The sequence below is a fragment of the Haplochromis burtoni genome, unplaced genomic scaffold (genome assembly GCF_018398535.1).
Source record: "Haplochromis burtoni strain Fernald_Lab_line unplaced genomic scaffold, NCSU_Asbu1 Contig_53, whole genome shotgun sequence".
In the NCBI taxonomy this organism is placed as follows: Eukaryota; Metazoa; Chordata; class Actinopteri; order Cichliformes; family Cichlidae; genus Haplochromis; species Haplochromis burtoni.
This window is the reverse complement of record NW_024582414.1, coordinates 6361-33598: the sequence shown is the minus strand read 5'-3', so window position 1 is coordinate 33598 and position 27238 is coordinate 6361. Positions and strand designations below refer to the sequence as shown.

The 27238-nt window shown below is 41.9% G+C and overlaps 1 protein-coding gene across 8 annotated transcripts in view; it reads left to right on the top strand.

Moving 5' to 3' along the window:
* Positions 1-18738, top strand: part of lrp8 (low density lipoprotein receptor-related protein 8, apolipoprotein e receptor) — a 179394-nt gene extending 160656 nt beyond the window's left edge. For 2 of the 8 annotated variants that reach the window (XM_005949315.3, XM_042220661.1), the window contains 4 exons: positions 2061-2213; positions 4355-4726; positions 8321-8389; positions 10945-11663. In XM_005949315.3, coding sequence (XP_005949377.1) covers positions 2061-2213; positions 4355-4726; positions 8321-8389; positions 10945-11246 — 896 coding nt within the window. In that variant the 3' untranslated portion in view covers positions 11247-11663. Of the gene's footprint in view, positions 1-2060; positions 2214-4354; positions 4727-8320; positions 8390-10944; positions 11664-12831 lie in introns of those variants that run through there. The other 6 variants (XM_005949318.3, XM_005949319.3, XM_042220664.1 and 3 more) reach the window with 6 other exon arrangements.
* The last annotated feature ends 8500 nt before the right edge of the window (positions 18739-27238 follow it).

The window sequence follows — 27238 nt, the reverse complement described above, 5'->3', positions numbered from 1 at the left end:
TTTTTTTTTTTTTGCACTCTCGATGTGTGTGACTGCACGCACGCGTGTGTGCCTGTCAACACCTCTGCTTGTGAATACCTGGGTGTGTTTGACACGGCACGTCAAAACGATGTTTGTCTTTTTTTTTTTTTTTTGCACTCTCGATGTGTGTGACTGCACGCACGCGTGTGTGCCTGTCAACACCTCTGCTTGTGAATACCTGGGTGTGTTTGACACTGCGTGCCAGAAATGTGTTTGTGCGAGTGTTTTCATGCTTTGTTTTCTCTCCTCACTCACTGAGCGCTCAGAAGCAATCTTGTCTGTGCGCCAGCAGGCAGCTAATTGCATTCCCTCATTAATAAATCAAGAGTCCTGGTCAAAAAAAGAAATCACAGAATTGGAAAATGTTTTCTCCCAAATGCCAACAAAAGCAAGACAAAACACTGCAAGGCTAAGTGAAGGTGCACCGAGTAGCCCCCCCAAGCACACGAGTAGCATTGATAAGCAAAGTATTTGATAAAATGTGACCTCGACTGCAACGCTTGGTGAGTTCAGACTCCTCTCTGCCCTGTCTTTTAACAATTTATCTTTGTTTCTCTTGCATTTTTGTATCGTTTCTTATTTGTTAGTGTACTGCACCTAAGGAAAACCCCAGTGAGGAATATTATCTGTAAGTGTGGTTTGGTACAGTACTGTGCGTCTCCACATATTTCGAGACGCTCAGATGTCTTTCATGTTTATCGACACACTTCCTTAAAAGAGGCTTTCGTCCGATCCTTCCCAAATTGTGTCTGTTTTATTATTAATTTTTTGTGCGCTCAGTGGGTCTTTGAAGCCTAGGTTCACTCTTCTTAGTTGGAGACCAAAGAGAGGCAGCGCAGGAGGAGAAAGTGACGCTTTTATGGCTTAAAACCAACATAATTTTGTTGTTGTTATCATCTCGGTCCTTCTTTTTTCCTTCTTCATCCTCATCCTCATCATTTTCGTTCACTTTTCTCTTGCCTCCCTCTCTCTCCTCCTCTGTTTTCTTCTTTCCTTCCTACACTCTTCCTTAACCTTTTTTTCCCATCCTCCCCAGTTTGATGACTCCTTCCCAAACCTTTTACCACATTTGGAGCTTTGAGAACTTAGACAGCTGTTCTCATTACATAGTCATTATGCTGAGATACTGTACATCAAGTATAAATGTATTCCCAGCTTATTAAAATCTCACTCTGTGTAGCAAGTGATATTGTTGCTTTTCCTGACAGCTGATGGCGTGCTGCTCTCCAAAGCTACATAAGAAATCAGGAAAGATTGCGACCTGACCTAATTCTCGCGCTTCCCCACATGACACAAAACTGCAGTGTTTTTCCATGAGTCTGCAACTGTGCTTAAGAAACTACATGTAAATTTTTTATTTGGGTTACAGAGATTAAAAGCAGTTGAGACTCTCCTGCATTCACCTACGCATCTCTAAAGTCAGCAAGAGGAAGTGTGTGGAATAAAGATTAGATTCCTAAATCTAGCATCAAACTAGTTAATAGTTTGATGGCAGCAGAAACTTTTTACTGATGAGATACCGGCGCCTACGTGTCAAATTTGATGCTGGTTTTTCTTTTTCTTAGGTTCATCCAGTTTTTCATGTGTGTTTTCTGCAGATTGATGAACCTCAGCATCTGCGAGATGATATAATATAACATGATTATCCCCAGTCGTGTTACTGACATGTTTCCAGTTAACATAATTAGTTGCAAAATGTTTCTCCAGCTGGTTCTTTTTCATTAGCACTTACTTTTGCAGCCTTTTCTTACCCATGTCCCAACTTTTTTTAAGACTAGTTATTGCCATCAAATTCAAAGTGGCCTTATTTTTTTGTTACAATTGTACATTCTGTAATTTTAAACCTTTGATATTTTCTTTGTTCTAATTTGAATTAAATTTGGGCTGCTGAGATTTGGGCTTTGTGCAAGTTTTTTTTTTTTTCCTTTTCCAGTACAGCTCGTTAATAAAACATTTGGGGTTTTATTGTTTTCCAAGAGATAAATGTGTTGCCAAAAGTCTTTTTTAATATTTTTACATTTCTGCCTGTGTTCCCAAAGGTCCCGATACCTGTAATATGGGCACACTGCCTAATGGTGGCTGCGAGTACCTCTGCCTGAAGGCGCCTCAGATCACAGACCACTCCCCCAAGTACACCTGCGCCTGTCCTGACGGCATGGAGCTAGGACCAGACATGAGACGCTGCGCGATCAGTAAGTCTACATTCCACAGGCACACCTGAATGAATGATTCGTGTGGATAAATGTCACATGAGATTCACGCTGCTAGGATCACAGTGAAATTCAGGAGCATTGTTGCCATTCTCAGGGGTCGTTGGCTAACAGTGATCAGTCCAATAGTAAGGCCTGAATTTTCTCCGGTTCCTAAATTCTTTTACGAGCACAAAGAATCCAGGCTAACTTCTCAGCTACTCCATCAGTACAACATAGAACAGCAGTGGTGCACAGCAAGGCTGCAAGAACGAAGCACACAAGTCATTCTATGTATAAGTAAAATTATTTGGAATGAGCTTGTTTCTAAGTCAAACTTAACCTGACAGAAATATTTTGGAAAGACCTGAAGTTCATTTGAATAAACCCACAAACATGCAAGCCGTGTAATACTGGATTAAATTACCAAGAATATTTTTGTCTCATTTATTTATTTGAGTTATGTTCGTCTGTGTGACTAGTGTTAAAGTCTGATCATCTTTTAGGTCATATTTAAGCACAAATATTTAAAATTCTAAATATAAAGCATTTCTATTTATACTGTTTCTATTTGTCATAATACTTTGGATACTCCAAATACAGTATTTTTCAATGTCTGCAATTTAACAGTACAATGTTTACAAAGCTAAAAGTGCCCTGGATCCTTCAGAGAATCTGAACCATAAGTGTTGTGTAAAACTATCTTGGGAACTAGGTCAGGGACTCTTCCCTGCACTTCTAACCTACCTCGCTGACCTTATTTCATCAGTCAGCTTGTCCCCCTGCCCTTATAGAGTCACTACATTTGTAACGTTGCTATTTTTACTAGACCTACACCTAATGTCTATATAGGTGAGCTAGGAGGAGCTGACACAGAGAAACGGGGGGAAAGAGACGATGAAGATGTATTGAGGCAATATTTCAAAGAATCCCTGTGAGAGAGGCTGGGAGTAGGTGCAGGGGCAGTGAGTGCATTTGTACCAAAGCTTTTTGGATTCTTACTGTAACACAAACATTTCTGGTGGAAAAACTCACTGGTTTAATTGTGACTGTATTGGATCAAAATTTCAGTTTTACAACCACCAAGAAACGCATATCACTTATATTAAAAATAATGTTTAGAAAACACAAACCCGAATGTTATATCAGCAGCAGTGTGTGCACTGGGATTTGTGTAAATCTGATACACCAAAAAAAAAAAAAACAGTGATCAGAGGAAGAGCCTGGGGTGACATGTGGTGTAATTTAGCTTCAGCTAAAATCCCTGACTTGAATACTTCTTTTAGTACATGTAGTACACTATGAACCAAACGTACTGGTGTAGTACATCTGCTTTAACAACGTAGTGTTTTCTCAGATCATTTCTTGTGATGTGATATGATGTTTGCAACAACTGACTGCAACGCTTGCACTAAATTCTGCTTATTATGCGCTTGTGCAACTTATCCATCTGGCAACTTGTTACTTATGAATGTGTGAATGCACTTTAGCACAGTATGTACATAGAAACATCACAGTACCTGTCACGGTACCTATGTGGTGCTGTACAGGACTTTAAAGTGTCACACTTCTGATTAGCAGTAACACAGGTGTTATACCGGACTGCTGTGGTGCACGTGGAAAGCTGAAACGTGAAGCTTTTCATTTACTGATCCATTTATGTCTCAATCCAAACCTGTGGTGTGATGTAAGATCTACAGACTTCAGTTCAAAGCCTATAAATAAATAATTATGAAATTACGGTCATGAAATCTGAGTAAGATCATGAATACAAGCACCTAAAATGAATTTCCTCTATAAGGTGGTTGGGCTCAGCTTTAGAGATGAGACACTGAGGAGCTTGGACTTCTGGAGGGACCTTAGAGTAGAGCCGCTGCTCCTGCGTATCAAACACACCAGCTGAGCATCTATTTTGGATGCCTCATGGATGCCTCCTTTTGGAGGTTTTGCAGGCGCGCTCCTGGTAGGAGACCCCATGGTAGACCCAGAACCCTCAGAAGAGATTATAGATCAATGGAGCCATTGCTGTTGACTGCAGTTGTATGCTGAATATTGATGCAGAGCTTACAAGTGGAAACGGCTGCAACAGCTGAGCAGTCTGGAGAGAAATCTCAAATCCTACTGGTTGTTTTTCTGTTGCGCAGTTCGACCCCGAACAACCACGACATCTGCCCCCACCACAACCACAACTTCCACGACGACCACCACAACAAGCACAACAACAACAACTCCCACAACCGTTGCCACGACCACAACGCCCTCTACCACCACCACCACCACCACCTCTGCTACTACCACATTACCACCCACAGCCAAGACTACAACACCAGCCCCTCCTCAGACCACCAGGAGCGGCAGAATCACAGAGCACCCTCGGACTCCCGCCGCTACCAGTACAGAGACGACCAGTTTGAGCAGCACTAGTCAGAAGTCCACGTCCACGCACACCCCCTTATTGGCTGCCGTGGCTCCCAACAGCATTCAGAAAGAGAGCAATGCCAACCTCTCCCACAGAGGTAAGTGACATGATGACAGGAATGTGGATGTGTGTAAAGCGAGTGTTTTCTTCTGCTCTGCTACCATCACTGCTGTTACCACCATCATTAAATCAGCAGGAAGCTAAAAACCAATTCTTTTATCCCTCCTTTCTCTAGCTTCTCCTCCCCTCCACTTTTCCCTCTGATCATTTGCTTTACTGGCCCTACAACCTCCTCCTCTATTCCTTTTCTCGTCTGCTCACACACCCGTCCGAACGCTTCACAGGCCTGCACTATGTCTCGGTCTGCTTACTGTTGATCCCTCGCGACCAGCGTCTTAACAGAAGTGTCAGAGCTAAGAAATGACAGTCCCCTCCATTCTCGCATAAAACTACTCATCACTCATCCTCACTTTCTGACAGCCTCTCTCTTACTCTCTTTGTCTTTATCTCTGTCTTGGTCTCTCCCTCTGTACCTCTCTCCCCTTCTCTCTTTAGCTCTCGCTCGCTCTCTTTCTATAACTGGCAGTGTTCTTCATTCTCGCGCCAATCACGCTTCACTGGCTCGCAAGAAAAATACCACTTTGCAGCCCAGACAAACAGTGACAGCAGACTAACAGCCGTAACAATGGTTTACAAAGCCACGCTAAGAATTAAATTGTACTTGGAAGCGGACGAGAATCCTTGATAGCACCACGCAGCAAAATTGATGAAGCCACCAAATTGTGAGATCAGTATTTTTCAGCAGTTGTTTTGAAAGTCTTCTTAGCTTTTTTACTGCATGGCAATATTAAATTGAGACAGTCAACCTGCCGAGGCAGCTTTTATTTTGTCTTTTGTTTCTAAGAAAATGAAAAAGGTTCCCTTTTTAATACTGACTCTTTAGATGAATATATATTTATGTCAGATAATGGGCCTGTGCACTATTTAAATGCCCTAAAAGAAAGATTGACACTAAAACACTTATCGTAATACTTGTATATCTTTATGTCATTCTAACAAGTAATTTAGAGGAGAGAAAAAAATAATTAAAAGAGCAGGTGTTGAGGATGAAAAAAAGCTGTACAGATGGAGAGAAACAGGGAAAGATGATGAAAGTTTTAAGTGGGAGTTGGAGGACAGGGAAATGAATGAGAAACGGAGCAAGGAGTAAAACGAAGGAATGTTAAATGAAAAAAACAAAAACGTGCAGTGTAAGACAGTAAAGCCACAGAGAACGAAGAGTGAACAGAGAGCGAAAAAGAACATGACAGTCCAGCACTTTAACGGGGAGGATGGGAGTTGTAGATGACACACTGTTGGGAGGAAAGGCGGCATTTACATGGATATGAAACGACGGGATGGAAAAAGAGGCGGGAGAGAAAGTGATTTTCTGGGAATTAAAGAGGTTGCCTGCTGTATTACTTTAGGGGTCGCGGTACTTCAGAGTTACTAAGAGGCGAGAGGCACGTTTCTTCCGGTCTCTGAAGTTGTCAGCCCTCCTCAGCACACCACAAGTGCTCCAGATGAGAGGTGGAGCAGACACAGATGAGAAAAATGGGGCATGAACAAGACGAGTCTCCAAACCCACGGGCCATGTGTTATAATTTTCAACTCGGTGCACACTGTCAAGTTTACCGGCATCAGCTGTTACACATGTGCGCTGCTGGGGGGAGGGAGGGAGGGCATGGTGGGGCGAGGGAGAACCAGGAGTCTGATTGGGGAGGGCAAAGATTAAACACAGCTGGTAACCAATGTTTTCTTTTGATATCGGTAGTAATTTTGCACATCTTTCAGCGACATTAAAGAAAATTGATTTCAAGATTTTGGGGGAAAAAACAAAAAAAACAGACGTGTGACAAATATGAAAGAGTCTGTAGAAGCCATGATGCTGCCCGTAACATCGTCAGCATGACAGGTTTGGTGGCGGGTTAGTAATGGTCTGGGGGGCACAGACCTCTACAGGCTAGGCAATGGCACCCTGACTGCTATTAGCTCCCAGGATGAAATCCTTGGAGCCAATGTCAGACCCTACACTGGTGCACTTGTTCCTGCGTTCCTTCTGGTGTGCGACAATGCCTGACCTCATGTGATAAAAGTGTGCAGGCAGTTCCAAATCCACTAAAAGACCTCTGGGATGTTATGTTTTGGTTCATCCGATCCTGTATGGTCACACCTCAGACTGTCCAGGAGTTCAGTGAAACCCTGGTTCAGATCTCCCAGGACACCATCCGTCGTCCTGTTACGAGTGTGCCCCATCTTGGTCAGGGATGTGTACAAGCACATACCATTTTGAGATGCTGCAATGAAATTTCCACAAAACAGACTAGCATGCTGCATCATTTTTCACTTTGATTTTCAGGGTCTCTTTGAATTCAGCCGTCTGTGGGTTGATCATTTTCATTTCGATGTGGAATCTTCTCATTCCTAACACATTACCCAGTCCATATCAGTACAGATATTGATCTGATGTGTTTTTAAAGTATATTTTTGAGCAGTATATTTACGATATACTGTTTTATTAATCATTGTTAATTGTACTGGATATAGCATTCTAACCCTGACAGTTATATTTAAATAATAAGTGGCAGTAAACGTTTTGATATTAAAATCCCTCCAGTAAGAATGACCCTCCTGAAATTGAGACTTTTGTCCCCTTTTCTTCTTCGTCTCCCTTTCTCAGTGCCCTCCCTTTCCAGAACAGCCTCCTTCCAGAGCAGTTTCTTTAATGAGATTCAGTTAATCTGCCTTTTTGAGTCTTACTGTAGGACCCACTGGACGTCACTCACACTTAAGAAAAGCCAAAATTCGCTTCTGCTGACTCAGAACTCGCTGTCTGAAGTCGCTTCACCTTTTGTGGCTCTCGTGTGTGCGCACGTGTGTGCATTTATTTGCATTTCATTCACTATATGATTTCATTTATGAAGAATAATGTGCGTCTGCATTGTCTGTCACATCCGTCACATGCCATCTGTCTCTTTTTGCCAGCCATAGAACTGGAACAGTCACTTTGTCGAATGAGCCAATCAGTATGCAGGGCCAGCACTGTGCTCTGTTGTGTTAATCTTCCTTACCAGACTTCATTATAGCCATCTGATCACACTTTTGGCTAACAGCTAGCCTGCTGCTAATACGAGGGTTGGGAGCGAGATTAATGTCAAAAGCTCCCCCGCCGACCTGTTGGGGTGAGAGCTGAAGGGGAGTAAGGATGCAAAGCATGTCCAGAATAAATGTCTTCTGCATTGCATTGTGACACAGTTTTGAAACGTCTCGTAGAAAAAGAATGGAGTAATGCGAGATCATGTGCTCGTTGCTTATATTCATACAAATTCTGATGCATTGGTTTCTGGAAACGCATTTGTTCCTTCGTGTATTAAAAGGCATCTCACTGCATTTTTATGCCATCCCTGTGTGATTCATTGGCTTTTTCATTTACACATGCTGCTGGGGAAGACAAAGTCAGCAGTCCAAACTGAAATCAGATGGATTCTCTGCCCTTATATTATGCAAATATCCTTTTCCAGCCTTTCTTTTGATGTTCCCGTGTTGAAATCTCTCTTGCTCTCTAGGAGGGCACTTGGTGGGGTTTGAAGCAAAACTTTTTCTTGGTTTGATTCTCTTTTTTTCTTGTCTTCCATCTTTCTGTTCATCTCAGCTGCGAGTGATCACTACCTCATAGGTAACAACATCACAGTAGCTGTTCTGGGGATAGTCATTCCTATCGGTGAGTACTGTTGACTCCCTCACTGTGTTGTCTTTGCTTTCTGCTTGCCTGCCTCTCCCTCCTCGCTCCTTCAAGTCTGCTTAACTGCATGTTGCGTTCGTTTTGTTGTTAATGTGTGTGCGTGTGAGTATGAGGTTATGTGTTTGTGTGCGTGTGCCTGGGTTTTAGGATGTTTGCGTTTCCACCTGGCTGATTAAATCTAAAACATTCTCATTAAAATAATAACAATTCAACACATTATATCTGGTTCAATAGTGAGATTCAGGCATAAAATTGTATCGCATCTATTGAAAAAATGTACTGAGGTATGGTATTATCCAGCAATATCCTCGTGGCCTATGGCTAGAAAAAGCCATTACATGGAAGGGAGCCCCTCTGTCAGTAAACGGCCAGGCTGCTGTAATATGCACATTATGTCATTATTAATGACATTTGAGCAAATGTGAAATTCAATTCAGGTTTTGTCATCACACGACCAGCTGTTAGTACATTTTGCTCGTGTTCACCGCTCTGATCAGATCGTATCAATCAGGCCAATGTTCTGACCTATTTCTGTGACCGAGCGGACTAAGAGTGGGTTATACCGCTTTACGGGAGACGAGGGGAGAGAAAAGTGGATTAATGCCATGAAATTGTGTTTTTGGCCTGGAGCAGGAAGCTAATGACCTCAGACATAATGCTGTTGTCTGTTTAGGCAATGAAACATAAAGAGAAAACCATCAAGCCGCCTCTACAAAGGCAGAAAAAGGCAATTGTAGTTCTTTCAATCAAACCGGCTTAGAAAAGTTAATCTACTCTATTAGCTCCGATTAAAATGAAAATCGAATTTTATGGAAATATTTCATACTTTCATGCCCAACGTGACTGGGAAATCAGCTGAATGTGCAAATGGCCTTATAGTGGCAGCATATGCCACTAATTGAGATCTCTTTCATCCCTAATATTAACAAGTTTGATAATTCAGGGGAGCGCTAAAAGATTGTAAAGCTATTTTTTTTCTCTTTCCAGTCTCTATAGTTGAAATATCAGCTCATTAAAATAACCCTGGAGACTATTAACCCTTTCCGCTTTATCCTTTTTTTGTCCTTCTCCCATTTATTGCCACCACAAATCTTTTTTTCTTTTTTTTTTAGCAGCTTTGAAACATTAATGTTGGAGGTCCACACGGGCTGGATTTCTGCACCCCAGCTCTCCGCTCATACCCAGTAATGCACCACACCCACCCACAGCTCCATGAGGGGAAGCAGCCCAGCAATGATTATCAGTTTTAGCCAAAGACAGGCTGTTTTGCCACTCGCTCATTGGAGATAAATTTTCTAAATGAGAGGAAAGCTGATGGGTTTTTTTGTTTGTTTTTTTTCCCTTTAAACCATTGAGCATTTAGAGAAGAACAAAGGAGGAGCTGGGGTTTCCAACCCAGCCACGAAGGAATCTCAAGTGTCTACCTAATAAAGTCGCAATTAGACAGGCGTACTGTAGCGTAGAAAAACACATCTATGAATGCAGGCACACATATCCAAACCTCCTTGACTTACCTCTGGTTTGGGTGTTTGCGCTTTCATTATACAAAAACTCTAAAGCATGCACTGTACACACACACACAGGTCCTTGCAGGGCAGTTATGCTGATATGGTAATGAAAGAGGAGAGACGGCGCTTATCTCAAATCCTCCAAATCCCAACCCTTTCCCCGTCTTCTCTCCTCCTCTTACCCTCTTCTTATTCTCCTCCCATAACCCCATCCGGACACTCCAGATATTAATTTTTCGGTGCAATAAAATACAAAATTATAAATCATTGCCCAGAATTCTGTTTTTTGAGCAATGCGCACCAGGATTATATGCTGATGACAATTAAGCAACCTTGTGGGGCTTTTATTCAAAAACAAGGTCATAATCAGTGTCTTCAGGGCTTGAATGGTTACAGATTTAATATAAAATGCCAGTTTGGTTCAGTGTGCCCACGTGTGTGTGTGTGTGTGTTGGAATGATGTTTATGTGCATGTGTACCATGCAGACATTTATGTTGCATATTGTGTGTGCATGTTTTTGATCGTTTCGTGACACTGAGGGGGGGATATAATGCAATGAATGATTAGTTCCTCTTTGAAGGCTCATTGTTTCTCTAATAAATGCTTAGATTTTTTAAAATGCAGATACAGAAGACATACGGGGGATGAAACATAAAAAGCTCAGCCCACTAAATTTATAGAAACAGATGCATAAAGTGCCACCAGTTTTTCTAACAGTTTCAGAAAAGTGGACTGCTTCCCCTTCAGGTTCATCTCCTTGTGTATCTCTGGACGTTTTCCAGAAGGCGAATATTTCCATGTTTTTTTTTGTTGTTGTTTGTTTTGTTTTGTTTTGTTTTTAAAATTTTTGAGAAGCTGTTATGCAAACAACATTTCAAAAACCAAAACTGAAAAATAATGAGCCTTCAGGTGAACAGTGCAACGTGTGTTTGTGCGTGAGTGCTTAAAGCGCCGCTCTGTGTCCCCCGGGCTGTGTTAACGCTCCCGCCGTGTGTTGTTGTTGTGTGTGTGTTAAACACATGCAGTCCCTATCCTTGCCACAGTGGTCATCGGATTGCTCTGCACTGGTGGATACCTGGTCTGGCGCAACTGGCGGCGCAAGAACACCAAGAGCATGAACTTCGACAACCCGGTGTACCGCAAAACCACAGAGGATGACGACGACGAAATCCACATCGGGCGTCAGAGCGAGTCCATCGGTCACGTCTACCCAGCAGTGAGTGGCAGCCATAGTCAGCCATTCATAGCGCTTCCTCTAGGGGGCGGTGTCACAGACAACAACTCTCACTGGTATTCGGGGGCGCCGATGCTCTCGAACGCTAAGTGAGAGGTACTGCGGAGGAAAGGAAGAGGTGTGAAATATTTGGAAAATTGGAGTTGGCACGAGGGTTTGGAAAAGCCCGTTTTCTTGTACATGTCAGCCTGGTGGAAAGAAAGAACAGGCTCGCACACGTTCACATATCATTTTATTTCTTTATGTTTTTGAAGTAATTACCGAACACACCTGTCACGCGTACACGTAAACCCTCGACACACATTTCGTTCACCTTCAGCGACCATATTCATGCGATACATCCCTGCTGCCGACCCGCCATCCCATTTATTTGTGCATCGTGTTAGTGTTTTTGGTTATTGAAGTGAGTGATCCCCATTTCCTGACAAAACCCTTGTGCACAGGCAAAGCATTATTCCTTTGCTTCAGAAAGGTTCAGCAGCCAAGAAATCATGATTAGTGCAGATGAGCTGCAAAAAAAGAGAGGTGAAAGAGGAGTCGCTCTATAGCCACTGCTCACAAATAAATTGGACATGTAGAGTAGATAGTTGCGTCATAGCATTGAACTAATGCGATTTTGTTTTGAGGTCACACAAAATTTGAAAAAAGGAGCACAAATCAGGATGAAGGACTCTCTCGAAATACAATTTATCTTGCAGAAACCATAAATCTCAGCAACGCAATTTCAGGATTACCCTGATGACTTCCCATTGATGTATATGCAGTTTTAAAAGTCACTGGAAGCGGCATTTTCTACAAACCCTGGATACAGCGGCAGCTGCAACACGTAGCAGTAAAGTAAAATGCCCTTAAATCCAGACTGTGCGTCATTAGGAGTTTATGACATTTACCGAATATGCTTCTTGTTTTGGGTGTCAGAGAGCAAGCGGCGAAGGGCAGCCAAAAAGCATAAAGGAGGGAGGGCGAGACGGGAGTCTAGCGCTTTGATCTGTTGGCATGGTAACACAGATTTCTTTGTGTCACCCCGGAGAGAAAGAAGGCAAAGAATTCTGGGTATCACTGGCATGATGACAGGCGGGAAGCACGCTCAGACAGACACTGAAACAGGTGCACGACTGAGTCATATTAAGATTCAAGGTCGAAGTAACAACCTACCCTCGCCTAACGAGAGAGGGGGCTTTACTCCTTCTCTCTCGTTTTCCCAGTTTTATTACAAACATTTGTACAAATCTTATGTATTGCCTTTTATCTCTTTAGTGGTTTTCTTCCTCTTCTTTTCTCGTCCTAACTTTTTCTTGCCCTTTGTCTCAGTGTGGCAGCTTGGGCAGCCAGAGGAATCAGGCTTGCATTATGTGGGCCAGACTTTCGCAACCGTAGGCAGGCAGCCTGCATTCCTCGCTACGAGCAGCCAGGGAAGGAGGGGACAAACAACACGTTGGGGGGGGGCTGAATTGGAAAGAAACGAAGACGAAGGTTGGGGAGAGGATGAGAATAGTGAGAGGGCATCACATAACAAAGCTGCCATTTTCCTTCTGGGTTCCACCTAGACTGGAATCTTGTCTCCCTTTCTCCTCTTTTTCCACTGAGCTTCTCTGTTTTCATTCCCCGCTGTTCTATCTCACTTCTTTCTCCTTAACCAGCCTGTTGTGGTAACGGTCTTTTTATCTGCTGTTTGCAGCGCGTGGCACTCAGTCTGGAGGATGATGGCTATCCCTGAGGGAGGAGGGGGATGCAGCCTGCACCCCTGCGCTCCCATACTGGCCCCCTCCTCTCACAGCCTCTAGACCACTACAATGAGGCCAGTACAACGCAGAGGAGAAAAGAAAAGGAGACCTCATTTTGCCTCCCCGTTTTTAAAGAGCAGGGATGACATGTACACCTGTTAAATCCCACCTCCATCTCCTACCGTCTCCACTGGAGTAATACTACTACCATTATTAGCTACTACTACTACTATTAGTTTAGTAGCCTCTGCTCCACTCCTCTCTTCTCTCTGCCTCTTGTTAGCACCAGTGCTGCTCAAAATGCTGCTTGATGATGATATTGTCCATACTAACCTCATTCAGCTGTCTCAGTGCACTTTGTAAATAAAAGGATTTCTGGCTGCCGTGCAAGCAGGAGAAGGCGGCGTGCATCATTTTAAATTCCTCGTGCTTTCACTGTATTTATTTCTGTTGCGTTTGCTGTTGTAAATATGTGACCAGCACCTCTCAGTGCACAGCACGAAAGACAAGTTTGGAAGGATGGTGCAGTACAGTGGCAAGCAAGGACGCTGTATTTCTTCATTGTCATGTAAGGAGACCTTTTTGAAGGGGTTTGTTGCAGGGGGGTGTCATCCTTTTTCACACCTAGTCCCTCAAATTTGCCCTTTCACTTACTGTAAAGCTAAATATAGCCAAGGAGAGGAAAACTGATGGGGTCGTCGTACATTTAGAGGTGATTTTGGGGATAAAGGAGACTTTTTCTTTCTTTTTTTTTCCCTTTGCAATTGGAGGGTTTGTGCTACCAGAGGGTAGTGCCTCAAGGCTGAAAGCAGCAGGGTAGAAAAGGCAAAGGATTATGGGTAATCCCCTGGCCTCTGCCATCAGAGGTGTACATACAGTCAATAATGAACTTGGGATTGTTTTCCTGTTTGCACTGAGTAGCAAGAATCCCACATGTGTTTCTGAGTCTTCATTTGCATCTGCCAGCGTCAATATTCTAGCAGCGAGAACATATTCTTTTGAATTGATGCAGGGAATTGGATGTTAAATAGTTGTTTAGTGATCGGATTTAAAAACATGTAAGTGCATGCTGAACTTGCTGTATAGGAATTCTGGAGGAAATGAAGAGTGAGATGACAAGCTCATCACAGCAAGAAAACACAGAGGTGTTTGACTTTGAGTGACCCCTTAAACATCAGTCCCAGCTGGAGTTTTTTGTTTGTTTGATTTTTGGGATGAGGTGGGGTGGGGGGCTACCTTTACTCCCCCTTTTTAACAATGCAGCTGTGTGTTTTCTGGATGTGATGCTGTATTTCTTATGTCTTGTCACCGTCTCTGTGCGGTGCGCAGATGAGTAACACACCGAGGCCAACTGAGCTGAGCGCTGATTTGAAAAATGGGACCTGATCTTCCTTGACTTGCTTCGAACCAGCTTCCAGCCTATTGAATCAGTTGCGATTCATGCCAATGAATATTGTAATAATTGCTCATCTTGTGCTGGAATAGGGAATCACTAGAGGCCGCGATGACAGAATAGCAGAACTGTTACAAGTAGTCGAGGCAAATTGCCAGCGTTCTTATTCAGGACATCGTTTAGTGTCCTAATTGAAAATTTGACAGTTTTAAGCACAGTTAAAACACATTATATACTCTGTAAGGCAGTTTTGGATGGTCTAAACTATAAATACATGAAACACTCGTCTTCCATTCTTGCCTAATGAATCTGATCAATGCTGCATGTAAGATCCTACATATTGGACTAGTAAATCCAATATGACTAAATAACACACACACACACACAAAAGTTCCCAATGCAAATGTTAAAGTCTTCCATCCTAGACTCAGTACGGTCTCAGATTATGTATTCATGCAACAGTTGATTAATGACGGTTATTATTCATGGATTTCACTATTTCTTGGAAGGCTTAGCTTCAGCGAGAAGCTCAGATAACCACGAGGGAGGAACAGAAAGGCAAGGAAAACAAAGATGAAAGGTGGTGTAGGGCTTGACTGCCAGAATTTATACGCCGCCATATGTGAGCAGGTTTGTACTTGGAAGATGAACGGTGGGTCGTTTGTTTTCCCGGATTTCTGCCAGTGTTGGCATCGCCGTATTCTGACAGTCGCTCCTCTCGCCTCCCTCGAAAGGATGGCACTCTCTCCTCTCAGTTTATGAAGCACAGTTGTGTGAACTGTGTGTGACAAGTAGCAAGCTAGACAGGTAAATTGTAGTCCTCTCCAGCAGCGCGCTCCCCCTACATCCATCTAACGGAGGAGGATCGAGCGCAAGGGGGAGGCCATCTCCCTTCATCTTCACCTTGTACAGATGAAGCAAAATGTAATGCACTGCACAGTGGGGAAGATTGGGACTCCACTCAGCATGACGTTAGACTGGTTTGTTAGTTTCCACCAGTGACTGCTTTTTAGGCCTTTAAGAATTGACATATATTGAACAGATTTGACTAAACACTAAAAACAATGATGTAGATTAGCCACTGCAGTTTTCATGCGTATAGGATCCAGTTCCCAAAGGAGAGATTAGGTAGTGATGGAAAAATCTGGATGTAAGCTATATTTGTGAATTTAAGATTAAATAAATCACAGCTTCCTGAGCTGAGTCAGCTCTGCGTGCCAACACTTTCCTTCATGTCCATGTTTGCTTCAGGTCTAATCGAGTTCCATGCTGTAGGTGGGGGGTGCAGGTAGGAGAATAAATTGCTTATTTATTGAGGTGTAGGAAACTTATTATGGCTACAGTGTGAAGACAGATTGGCTGGTCCACTGTGTGGTCACCTCAAGAACATTCGTCTATTCTGAAGGTCATTGAAAGAAGTCCGGAACAGTTCTTTGTCTGTAACTATTCAAGGTAGTAATTGTAGTGGCAATGGAGGGCTTACTGTGACCATAGGCTCTCTAGACATCTGCTTCACTGTTGTTCCATATTTACAAGACTATTAAGGGACTAACCACTGGTGTGATGTCGGCTATATCAGCTTTTTTCCTCTAGGTCAGATAAGCTTAGAGTGCACTGGGTCACTATTTGTTTTTTAGTTCAGTGTTGATCTAGTAATCGCTGCTTTAGAGAACAAAGTGCAACATTATAAACGATACTGTGAGTTCTTTAACAATTAATGGGGAAATATACTGCACTAAAATGAACTTTTTCCTTGTAGACTGTGTTTACTGAATTGAAAATGTTGATGTACGTCTAAAAATGTCTCGCTAGTAAACTTGAAATCTTTGAGAAAAATGAGTTGGTCTTGGCATTGTTGTGTTGTATGGATTTCTGAGTTACTGGAACTCACTACCTTTTGTTGAAGGAAGAAAACAGGGTACATTTGTTCTGGTGAAGTGAACGCTTTGCTATTTTACTTTTAGCACAGAATCAATGCTGTCACCTAGAAATGACATTTATATGGTACTTAATACTAAAATGTTATCTGAAAGGTCGATTTTATTGGTTGATGTTGCATAGTTTGTCCACTAGAGGGCGCGTCGCAACTTCCCTGTTGGCGGTAATGCCACACACGCAACAAGCAGCAGATCCAAACAACATCAGGCAGTGTGTAAATGAGTAAACAACTACATATCAGCTGATATGAGTTTATCAAATTTAAATCAGCAATTTTGACTATTAGTTTTAAGAATTCTATATCGTTCAGACGCTTGTAGATGCTAGGTTGTTTTGTCTTTTTGTTTTGTTTGTCTTTGAAGGAGAATACATTATGCTTATATACCACGCCCAACCAGAATTGGCAATCAGATGTTCAAGGTGAACAGATGGCATACAAAACAACAGAAGAGCTATTTTCCTTTCTGTTTTAGAGCTTTTAGTTGACTGCTGCTCAAACAGCTCTCACCTACAGTCCAAATAGAAACCAGAGCTAATATTTACATATATCATATCAGAACTATATAAAAGGACTAACATGGTCCCTTTATATGTATAGAGGCCTACAGCTACTACATATAAAATGTGTTGCTAGAGACTGTGTTTTGCTTCAGTGTAGTTTCTAGGTGACAGGATTGAAATGAATATAAGTTGTTATTTTATGTAGAATGCATACTGTTTACACCAGCAAAAGCATATGTATAGGCATATTTATAATATTTAACTCCTTGATATTTAACTCTATTTAACTCGTTCACTGATTGAGAAAACAAATATTCAGAACAATCCCAATGGACACCTTAGGTGCATAAACTGTGCAAATTGTTACTAAATCGAGGGAGGAAGTTGTTGCTTGTTATCAGCATAAATAGTAAATACTAACAGTCCTGATAACCCCGATGCAGTCTTCCTGATCTGTGCTCTCCATTTTATCGTACTGTTGCTTGTCTTTTCCTTTTCTGAGCGGAGACCTTACGTTGCTTTAACCACAATGCTCTTCTCACATCGCTCCACCGCTTCATCTCCTCGAGCACTGTATCAAATGTAATTCCAACTGTGAGTTTTAAAGTGTTTCTTTGGCTGTCGCACTGTTGAATTTTAGCTTCGAGGGCAAAGTCCACGCTGTTGTTTCTGTGCACTCTCATTCGCTTGCAACCCTCTCATCTTCATCTCACCCATGAACATCTTTCCTTTGGCAAGGGCTCTCAGTCTTTGGGTAGACAGGCACACAGTGGAAGAATTAAAGAAAAAGAAAACACTGGAGGAAATAACCTGAAACAACAACAAAAATAATAAGGAAGTCCCCAGAGATAGAAAGAAAAATGTGAACCAGCAAACCGGTGAACAATCACACTCAGCTTGGAGAAGCGGCCTCCCCCTTGAGCTACAGTTTTGGACTGTGGAAGGAACCCTCAGTGACTCTACTTGGATGGCACTTAGCTTTTGTTGACCCAGTGACTTTCCTCGATACACTGACTCCTCTTTTTGTTATGTGGGGAGGTTTTTTTTTTGGACTGTGTAAGTGAGTTGTAGTTGTTACTCTCCTCCTTTCTCTGTCTCTCCCTCTCTATCTCCTCACCAGACTATTTCTAGTTTCATGTGTAATCTACTTGATGTTTGATTACTTGAAGGGGCAGCGTTCAGTTGCCTAGATTTTTGGGCACTCTGTGTAAAATGAAGGCTTTCGGGAAAGAAGGTGATCTTTGTGTAAATCTTTTCATGGCTCGGGATGATGATGATGATATGTACAGGGGGAACGTTTTGATACGTTTTTATGGTCCTTCCACAGTCAAACAAGATGAAGAAATTGAAAGAAAATCTAAGGCTCCAGATTTTTATTTTTTTTGCAAAACTGTCCACCTACATTTTCTCAGAAATCTTGCTGATATGTCTTTGTCTGCAAGGAAAGATAAAAAAAAAGAAAAGGAAAAGGAAAAAAAAAACATTCGGGCCTCTAACCATTCCTCAGCCATAAGACAGGCATTTTTTCTTTATGCTGTTTGTTGCACAAAACTTTTCAAAAAGCCTTCTGCACTGTGTAAAGAAATAACGTTCTTTGTAAGGGAGGAAATAAAAGTGTGGTGGGGTTGGGGCTCGAGGGGGGTGTCCAGTGGTACAGTCCAGTGGTTTTGAATCCTGACTTGTAAATAATACGTTTTCATACTGCAGAAATCTTTTGATAATGTTTTAAATGTATCTGTAAAAACAACAACAGCGGCAAAAAAACGGAGAAAAAAGATGTACATAAACTTCTGGGGTAAAAGGAGTGTAGACGATGTATGAATTTATTTGTACACACGAGCACTGGATTTCTTTACTACTTGATTGTAACTAAAATTTAATAATCTGCCAAAGTGTTCCTGTATTACTTTCACTTCCATTTGTTCGTTTCTGTTTTACTTTCCTGCTTTTTAACAGCAATGCGGATTTTTAGAGTTTCCACTGTATTTAATTCTGTTTAAATTTAATTCGTCTTTTGTTAGTTTGGTTTTTTTTGGGGGGGGGGGGGTTTTGGGGTTTTTTTTGTGGGGGGGGGTGGGTGGTTAACTGGGGCGGGTTGTTGAGGGGGGGGGGAGTGTTGACAACTTAGCAACTTCTGTACTTACATTGAATATCTGTACTGTATGCCAAAATGGTCTCACTCACGTTTCTATGAAATCAAGCTGTTGATAAATATCTCTATATATTGATATATTAAATTTATAAAAACTGTCCAACCCTTTAGTGTGAATACTGTTTTCATTTGTATTTGTTTCTTCGTTTCTTTGTCTTTCTGTATGGGCTGACAACTTGTGCAGGCTGTGAAAGCTACTGTAGGTTACAGCATAATGTATTAATCAAATTGATTACTCTCACTCTTCTTTGCAACTTTTCCTAACACTAGTTTCCATCCATCCATTTGCTTCCGCTTATCCTTTTCAGGATAGCGGGGGGCGCTGGAGCTTATCCCAGCTGTCATAGGGCGAGAGGCGGAGTACACCCTGGACAGGTCGCCAGTCTGTCGCAGGGCCAACACACAGAGACAGGCAACCATTCACACTCACATTCACTCATTCAAAAGTAAATGTCTTAAAACATCTTGACTCTAGGATTAGAAAACTTTACTGAGGATTAATGTGCAGCTCCAAAAAGTAAATAAAGGAACACTTAGAAACACATCAGATCATGCTGGATGTCTATACTGACGTGAACTGCGTAATGTGTTAGGAATCAAAGGATGCCACATGGTTTAATGGTATCCCAGGTGATTCTTTTTTGGTTTTTGGGGTTTTTTTGGCCCTCACATGCTTGTATGCATGCCTGACAATGCTGGTGTCCTGGAGGATCTCCTCCCAGATCGTGACCAGGGTATCGCCAACCTCTTGGATAGTCTGCAGTGCAACCTGGCAATGTTGGATGGATCGAAACATCGATCCATCCCAGTCAGTGGTATTAATACCCTTCCATGCATGCTCTCGCCACACAGGGACAGGTTTTGTTGTACAGGAGGAATCAACTGGAACAGAGTAGTGTTTGAATAGTACAGGGCGTCAGTGGTAGACCTGACAATTTGCACAGGGCCTCCTAAAACTTTTTTTTTTTTTTCACACCAGTGACCTGCTGGAGGTCATTTTGTCACACTAGTAGTGCTCATTTTGTTCCTCCTTGAACAAAGGTCCAAATACTGCTCCTGCTAAGGGGTTAAGGATCTTCTGAAGCCTGTTCCAGCTCTCCTAGAGTAACTGTCTGTCTCCTGGAATCTCCTCCATGCTCTTGAGACTATGTTGGGAGTCGGACTACGTGTGCAACCTCAGTAGGGTTCAGATATTGCCTCATCCTCCCAACAGAGACAGTGACCATAGCTAAATGCAAAACTTGTGAAAAAACAGCCAGAAACAATGATTAGGGACAAAATCTCAGTGACCTCCACCTGTAAAACAATTCCTGTTTTGGGGGTTGTCTCATTGTTGCCCCTCTAGTGCACCTGACAATAAATCATCTTTCTGCAAAAACAGCACTTGCCAGAAAATTTAAGTGCTTATAATTAAAGATGTTTTTCTAACCACCAGGTATAGTAGGACTGCGAGAGTATATAGACATTACAGTGAATTCACATACACAGGTCATTTGGATGTACTCTGTTGATTATACAGTACGGGTGTAGTAAAGAAGTTACAGCTTTGAGTCAATGGCAGAATTCCCCAACCCGCCCACCCAAAATGTGTTTCTGGCTCCTGCCAGCTTGTTCAGGGAAACTTAGTAGTGAGGTTTTTTTTTTTAAACTGTGCTAAGTAACATTTATTCTTCATTCACATAAAGAGTGTACAGTGTACACCAGGAGTTGTATAAGTCAAAGACAGAAATTTGGTCGACTGAATTGAATAAAACTGAATGCAATTCTGAGCTAAATAAGCAGATTCTTTAGAAAGGGTTTACATCAGTGTCCTCAGGGTGTGCTTTTATGACTTCTATTAAATTTTATTGTCCAGAACAGAAAATAATGCGCTGTGATCAACGATTATGTGCAGACCTTTATGGTCAAAACATGTTGTCTCAAACTGAGCCAAAAGCAATGAGACGTTTTGTGTTTTTGGCGTTTTCTTTTAGGGCATTGAGTTCACTCAGTGCAGATGCTTTGCATTTGATATAATTACTTTGAAAACTCATTTGAGAAATGAATTCCATGCTCTTTCACTTCACTTCTTTTGTTGTCTAACCAGCACTCCCATCAGGATGTGGACCTGCCATGCCTTTGATATCAAAGACCACTTCACTTCTAGCATAGGTATGAGTTAGTGATTAATTCAATATCATTTATACAGCACCAAATCACAACAACAGTCGCCTCAAGGCGCTTTATATTGTAAGGTAGACTCTACAATAATACATACAGAGAAAACCCCAACAATCATATGACCCCCTATGAGCAAGCACTTTGGCGACAGTGGGAAGGAAAAACTCCCTTTTAACAGGAAGAAACCTCCGGCAGAACCAGGCTGAGGGAGGGGCGGCCATCTGCTGTGACCAGAAGGATAAAGACATGCTGTGGAAGAGATACAGAGATTCATAACAAGTATGATTCAATGCAGAGTGGTCTGTTAACACATAGTGAGTGAGAAAGGTGAATGAAGAAGAAACACTCAATGCATCATTGGAATCCCCCCGGCAGTCTACACCAATTGCAGCATAACTAAGAGAGGATTCAGAGTCTCCTGATCCAGCACTATATGCTTTAGCAAAAAGGAATGTTTAGAGATAAATAGTATTGCCTATGGCCACCTAAAATAAAACGAAATGAAATAAGCTTGAAAGAAGGGGTTTTGTGTGTCCTAAAGGGTGTTAAAACCTCCAAACATCTTTTTTCTCCTTTCTTTTCTATGTGCTAAAATATATATGATACATGGACACTGGAGATACTTGCTCTTTGTCCATGTTGTCGGGCTCACAGAGAAAAGAAAAAGACAAGTTTTTCTAAAGGTTAGCAGGAATGATCGCGTAAAATGGACTTGACTGTGTAATGGGGGGAAGGAAAGGAGATAGGGGACTTTTCTAGTCTATGGAGACATTTGTGGAGTGACATTTCACTCGGAGTTTGATGGATGAGCCAGCAAAAAGAGTTGGCACTATTTGGCCTAAGAGTTGTTCCGGCGTTGCTGTTGCTCTTCATTGAGGATTCAACCTGTGTTTGAAATGTGTGTTTTAAATCAGCTCTTGGCCTCGAGAAGACTTTGATTTAAAAACAAGTGTCCTTGGCATAACATTAGTCAGGATTGTTGACCGCCACCTTGAAAACCACAACATGCTGAGACTTTCCATGGCTAGATATCAATTTGGCAGGAAACAGTAACATTATGACTTTCCTGCTTTCCCTTCTTTGGGTTTTGTGATTACTCCCCTTGCTGGAGTGGGCGCTGTCTTAGCTTCTCATTAGTTTATCTCAAAATTCTCACACTCTTAAATAAAGAGAGAAGAGGCCACGCAAAACTGATCCAGGAACACAAACAGGATTTTTCCATTGATCTTTTTGTTACTAATGCACCTGGCGTCTCTAAGGCCTTTATTTTATTATATAAAATTCCAGAGGCGCATTGCTAAGATAAAACAATCATTACACAGCTAAAGCTTTCTGTGGTCCCCTGGGGATTGGCGCTGATTCCAGTAAGGGCCAGAAAGTGGGAAGAAGCCTCAAACAATTAGCCAGTCTGTCACAAATTGACACATTAATGCATGTGGGAAATTTAAACCTTTTATATTCATCCACCTAAAAGCAGTCCGTCTACTTTCATGGTGGAAAGAGGTAGAAAATCCAGATTTTTCAACACTATCCACACTACTAAAGAACATATTAATTTTCTCTGTTTGACCTGCTAGAATCCCTCGAGCAGTCGACTTTCACAGCGCTGTGGTGGCAATCCAGCCTCACTCCACACCTGCAAGCTACCGCTCTCATTTTCCCTCTCTCTCTCTTCAACTATTTCCCTCTCCTCTGCTAAATGGAGCTCATGTCGGACTCTATTAGCTACCATTCGGAGTTAGTAGGGCATCCAGGTGTCTGAGTGCAAAAATCTCCTCTCTCCACCTGTCACTTAAAATGAATAAAATATTTGGGGTGCCTGGAGTGACACCTGTACTTATGAAAATGAAGTAGCACAGCTGACCTCAATGTCTAACCTCCCTCGCTCTCTCTGGAAAACTGTTTTGTCTGAAATTTTGGCAAAATTTTAGGTACAGATTTCCTGAAGTATCTTTTCAAACTGAATTCTTTAACATCAAATCATTATGTAGTTGTGCTAGTACTCTGTGTGCCTGCACAGTACATTTAAAATGAAACAATGACGATATTTTTTAAATGTTCCACCTTAATTTCATTGCTAACTGGTGAGGAATTACAGCCATGTTTCCACACTGAGGACAGTTCAGTCAAAAGATGCTTTTAGGAACGGGAGTGCCCCACTTAGTGACTGTTTATGAATTATTGCAGACAAATACAATGAATCTGATTGTGGAGTCAATTCCAGATTTGAAACTGCAGCTGTTAAACCATATGAGGCAGTCAAAGGACCTGTTAATGTAAATGACAAAGATATACTACAAAAACAAAACATCAGAGAGACAGTGGAAACATTTGGAGTGTCTGAATGAGCACATACGCGACGAAATAAAACGCACACCTTGGCATAAAGACCTAGACATCCATGGAAGATGCAAAGAAATCCTTTTTCTCTCCAGCAGTTAGTCATAGCATTATCTATATCTGCAATGAAGAGAAGACTCAGTGAAGAAGTGCAAAGAAAGAGGGTTCACAACAACAACAAGTCTTCAAAGGCTTCACGAATCAGAATCCCAGAAACATCTTTAAAACCCAGGACCTGCTTTCTTTGGACAGACAAAACAACCTGTATAAGTATGACAGCAAGAAAAAGCATGTTTATGAGCTTAAGTTAGCCATTATTTCTTTAGGCAGGCTGTGTGCTTTGCTGCCCCTACTGGCACTCTGCTAATGTACCCTGTGCATACTTTGGCTAAGGTTTTGACTCAACAGCAGCATCTGGCACAGATGGCAGGAACACAACAAGACCCAGGCTGCTAATCTGATTGCCTCTTTCCAACCAAAGACCAACTAATCTGCTCTTTTATTTTCAGATCACACACTTGGAAACATAGTGACACACTGCTGGATCTGTGTGCTTACATTTCACTAGTAACTCTCTTTTGATTATTCTACGTTACTGCCTGCTCTTGCTCAGCTCCCTTATTTCTTCTCCTCTAATTATCATCCTGTCTTCCATTGTTTCTGCCACTGAGAAGCAGGTTTATTGTGCTCCTGCGTGAGAATAATTTCACAGGATTAACAATTGAAGTGTTTCACAGCCATTGCATTAAAACTTAATTGTAAAGAATCATGCTTTTCAGCCCTTTCAATTTGCTTCAGTTTATCCCCTCATATCCTTCCCCATGCTTTCCCTCTTGCACCGTCTTTCACCCTGGTCTCTCTTGGTCCATTTCATTTTACCTCCATCAGCGTTTTTGCTGCTTCCTACTTTCCCGCCGTGGCATCATTTGTTGCAGTGGTAAGGTGTTTCTGCTTTGGGAAGCTTGCTTTTAATATGCCACATCTGGCCTCATAAAGTTGTTGCAATGAAGTCTGTCTCTGTTTAAAAATGCAGTGAACACACAGCCCCCCCTCTGCCACTGTCTCCCTCCTCCCTCTGCCTCATGGATGACAGTTTCTATTATCTCCCGGATAATAAGTTGCACAGATTAGCCATGCGGGCAGACAGGGGAGCGGGGATATGGCATGGCACGTGTGTGCATTTGTGTGTGTGTTTTTTGTGATTGTATTTGTGGATTTCTGATTAACCGCTTGTGCAGCTCTCAGTATTTGTCTTTTCCATCTCTGTGTTCATGGATGTCTTCCCAGCTGGATGTGTACATGTGTCTCTCTGTCTAACTACATGCAAGTATGTGTGTTTCTGTCTGAGTGTGAATGTGAGTGTGCATGTGTGTGTGTGTGAGAGAGAGAGAGAGAGAGAGAAGAGAGAGCTACCGTGCCTGCAGTGGGACACGCGAGAGGAGGAGTTGATGGGCTAAGTGCCATTACCAGATAATTACAGCTAAAAGTCTCTAACGAGGACGGCTCATCATTATGGTGCTGGCAGACAGAGAGGCCACAAAAAACATCTGCAATTCAGATTAGGAGCACTTGCATGTTCGCTTTATGTGTGTGCATTCACTATGTGCCTCCCTTGTTGTTCCTCTCTTCCTCTTGTCCTGTCCATGCGACAGATTCACATTTGAAATTTAAAAAAGAAAGGGGAAAAAAACAGCCTCTTAGAGAGCATTTGCATGTGTGAGGGTGCACACACACACAAATATGAACATTGTACATCAGTTTAATTGGCTGGTAAGGGGCCTCTGTGTGAGTTGAGTTTGAGGGCATCCTTACTCTACACAGCGATGTCTGTAATGGGCTCACTCTTCACTCTCTGTGAGGGGCTTATCCTCCTCCTAAATGTGATCTGTGGTGCACACCCGCAGTCAGCAGCAGGAACAAGCGCATGTGTAAGATGGGGGTACATAAAAAGAACAAAGCTAATATTTTACCCTTTTGTCCTACAGATATTATATTTTGCATAATTGTGAAAAATTAATCTAAATATTATTTTTTGCCTGCTGCGAGGAGGTTCAGATCCTGATAACAAAGGTTTTTCTCTTAAGCCTTATCTTTGCAATCCACAGACCTCTAAATAGTTGCTGATGATTGTTTTTATTCATTATCCTTTATTATCCTTTATTACTACTCCAGTGGTTCACAAACTGTGGTACGCGTACCACTGGTGGTACTTGGGCTCCTTCTAGTGGTACGCGGGAAGTCTCCAGATTAAATAATATACCATGTTCTGACTGAGGGAACTTTTTTTTTATGAAAAATTAAAATGTACAGCTCTGCTATCACTTCCAACATAAATTAAGACGGAAAACTAAACAGCAGTGACGTTTGTAGGGTTACTGGAGTTGGGCTAGCTGGTATATAATGATGTGCAACGTGGTGGCTAGCTACACAGCTATGTTAGCATAACATAAACACAGTGAAGCTGGAGGATGAACACTAACTTTTCCACTCAGTAAACGTTAACGTGAGGGTTCCCAAGGCTTAGGGACAAATGCAATTGCAGGATGCTGTAAACGGACCAAACTTCAGTCAGGAGAACAACTGAGATCCATCCACAATATGAGGTTAGTCATTAACTTACTGCTGCATGGGCTGGGCTGTAGTTACATGGTAATGTTTGAAAAACTGAGTTTTAAAATGAAAAGTGGTAATAAAAACCGAGAGAGGGTGACAGTGATCAATGCCTTTTTTATTTTCTTGTTTAGATTAACTAGAACAAGATACAAAGCATTAAAACATGTTAAAAACACAACAGCCTTAATAAACACAGAGTAGTTTGTTCATATGTCACCACTTAAAGACCAGATTTCCCACCTGCTGTGAATGTTTTAGTGCAGTACAATTGTTATTATTATAACTTGTCACATCCTGTTTATGACAGTTAAAATAGATAACATTTATATAAGAAACAAAATTGCCTCATATAAACTATATGTTGTTAAACAGGCCTATACTACTGTACTTTAATGTCGGTCATAAGGGTGGTACATTAAGAGCCATATATTTTATGAGGTGGTACTCGTCGTGAAAAGTTTGAGAACCACTGATCTAATCTTTAGCAGGTGTTAAAATATGGACATATGGCACAATGCAGTATGTCGCCTAGAGATAGGGTGATGAGTTCAGTCATTCAATGGTGGCTTAGATTAGAGCCACTGCTCCTCCACATCAAAAGAAGCCACTTGAGGTAGTTTGGGCTTCTGAGTAGGATGCCTCCTAGGCACCTCCTGGGTGAGATGTTCTGGGCATGTCCCACCAGGAGGAGGCTCCAGGGCAGACCTAGGACATGCTGGAGAGATTACGTCGCTCCGTTAGCCTGGGGAAAGGAAGGTCTGGACTTCTCTGCTTAGGCTGCTAGTCTAAGACCAGGTCCCAGACAACCGGAAGAGGATGGATGGACGGATTGATGTATGGGGACGGGATTAAGGGTGATGTTATGGTTATGCTAGGGTTAGGGTTAGAATAAGTCAGCAGGAAATGAAACTAAATTAATATAATGTTCTTTAAAATCGTGGACTATTGTGCGTATATTTGTGCACACGGGCAAAAGATGTTTGTGTAAAATGATTGCAAGGGGAACAACTCAAACACAACAGTACATCATCCACTACAGCTAAAAGCTTCATCACTCCCCGCCTCTCTGTTTGTAAAACAGCCATTTGTCTCTTGTAAAAACCAATCTCCAGCCTGATGTAATCAAATCAACCCAACTAAGTATTTTTATTGATGTGATTTTTTTTTTCATGTGTCAATTGTTGGTATGATAATAAAACTAATAGCAATAGATTTGATGTAATTTTTACACTAGCATATAATAGTCTGTCCAGCTCAGCTTTAT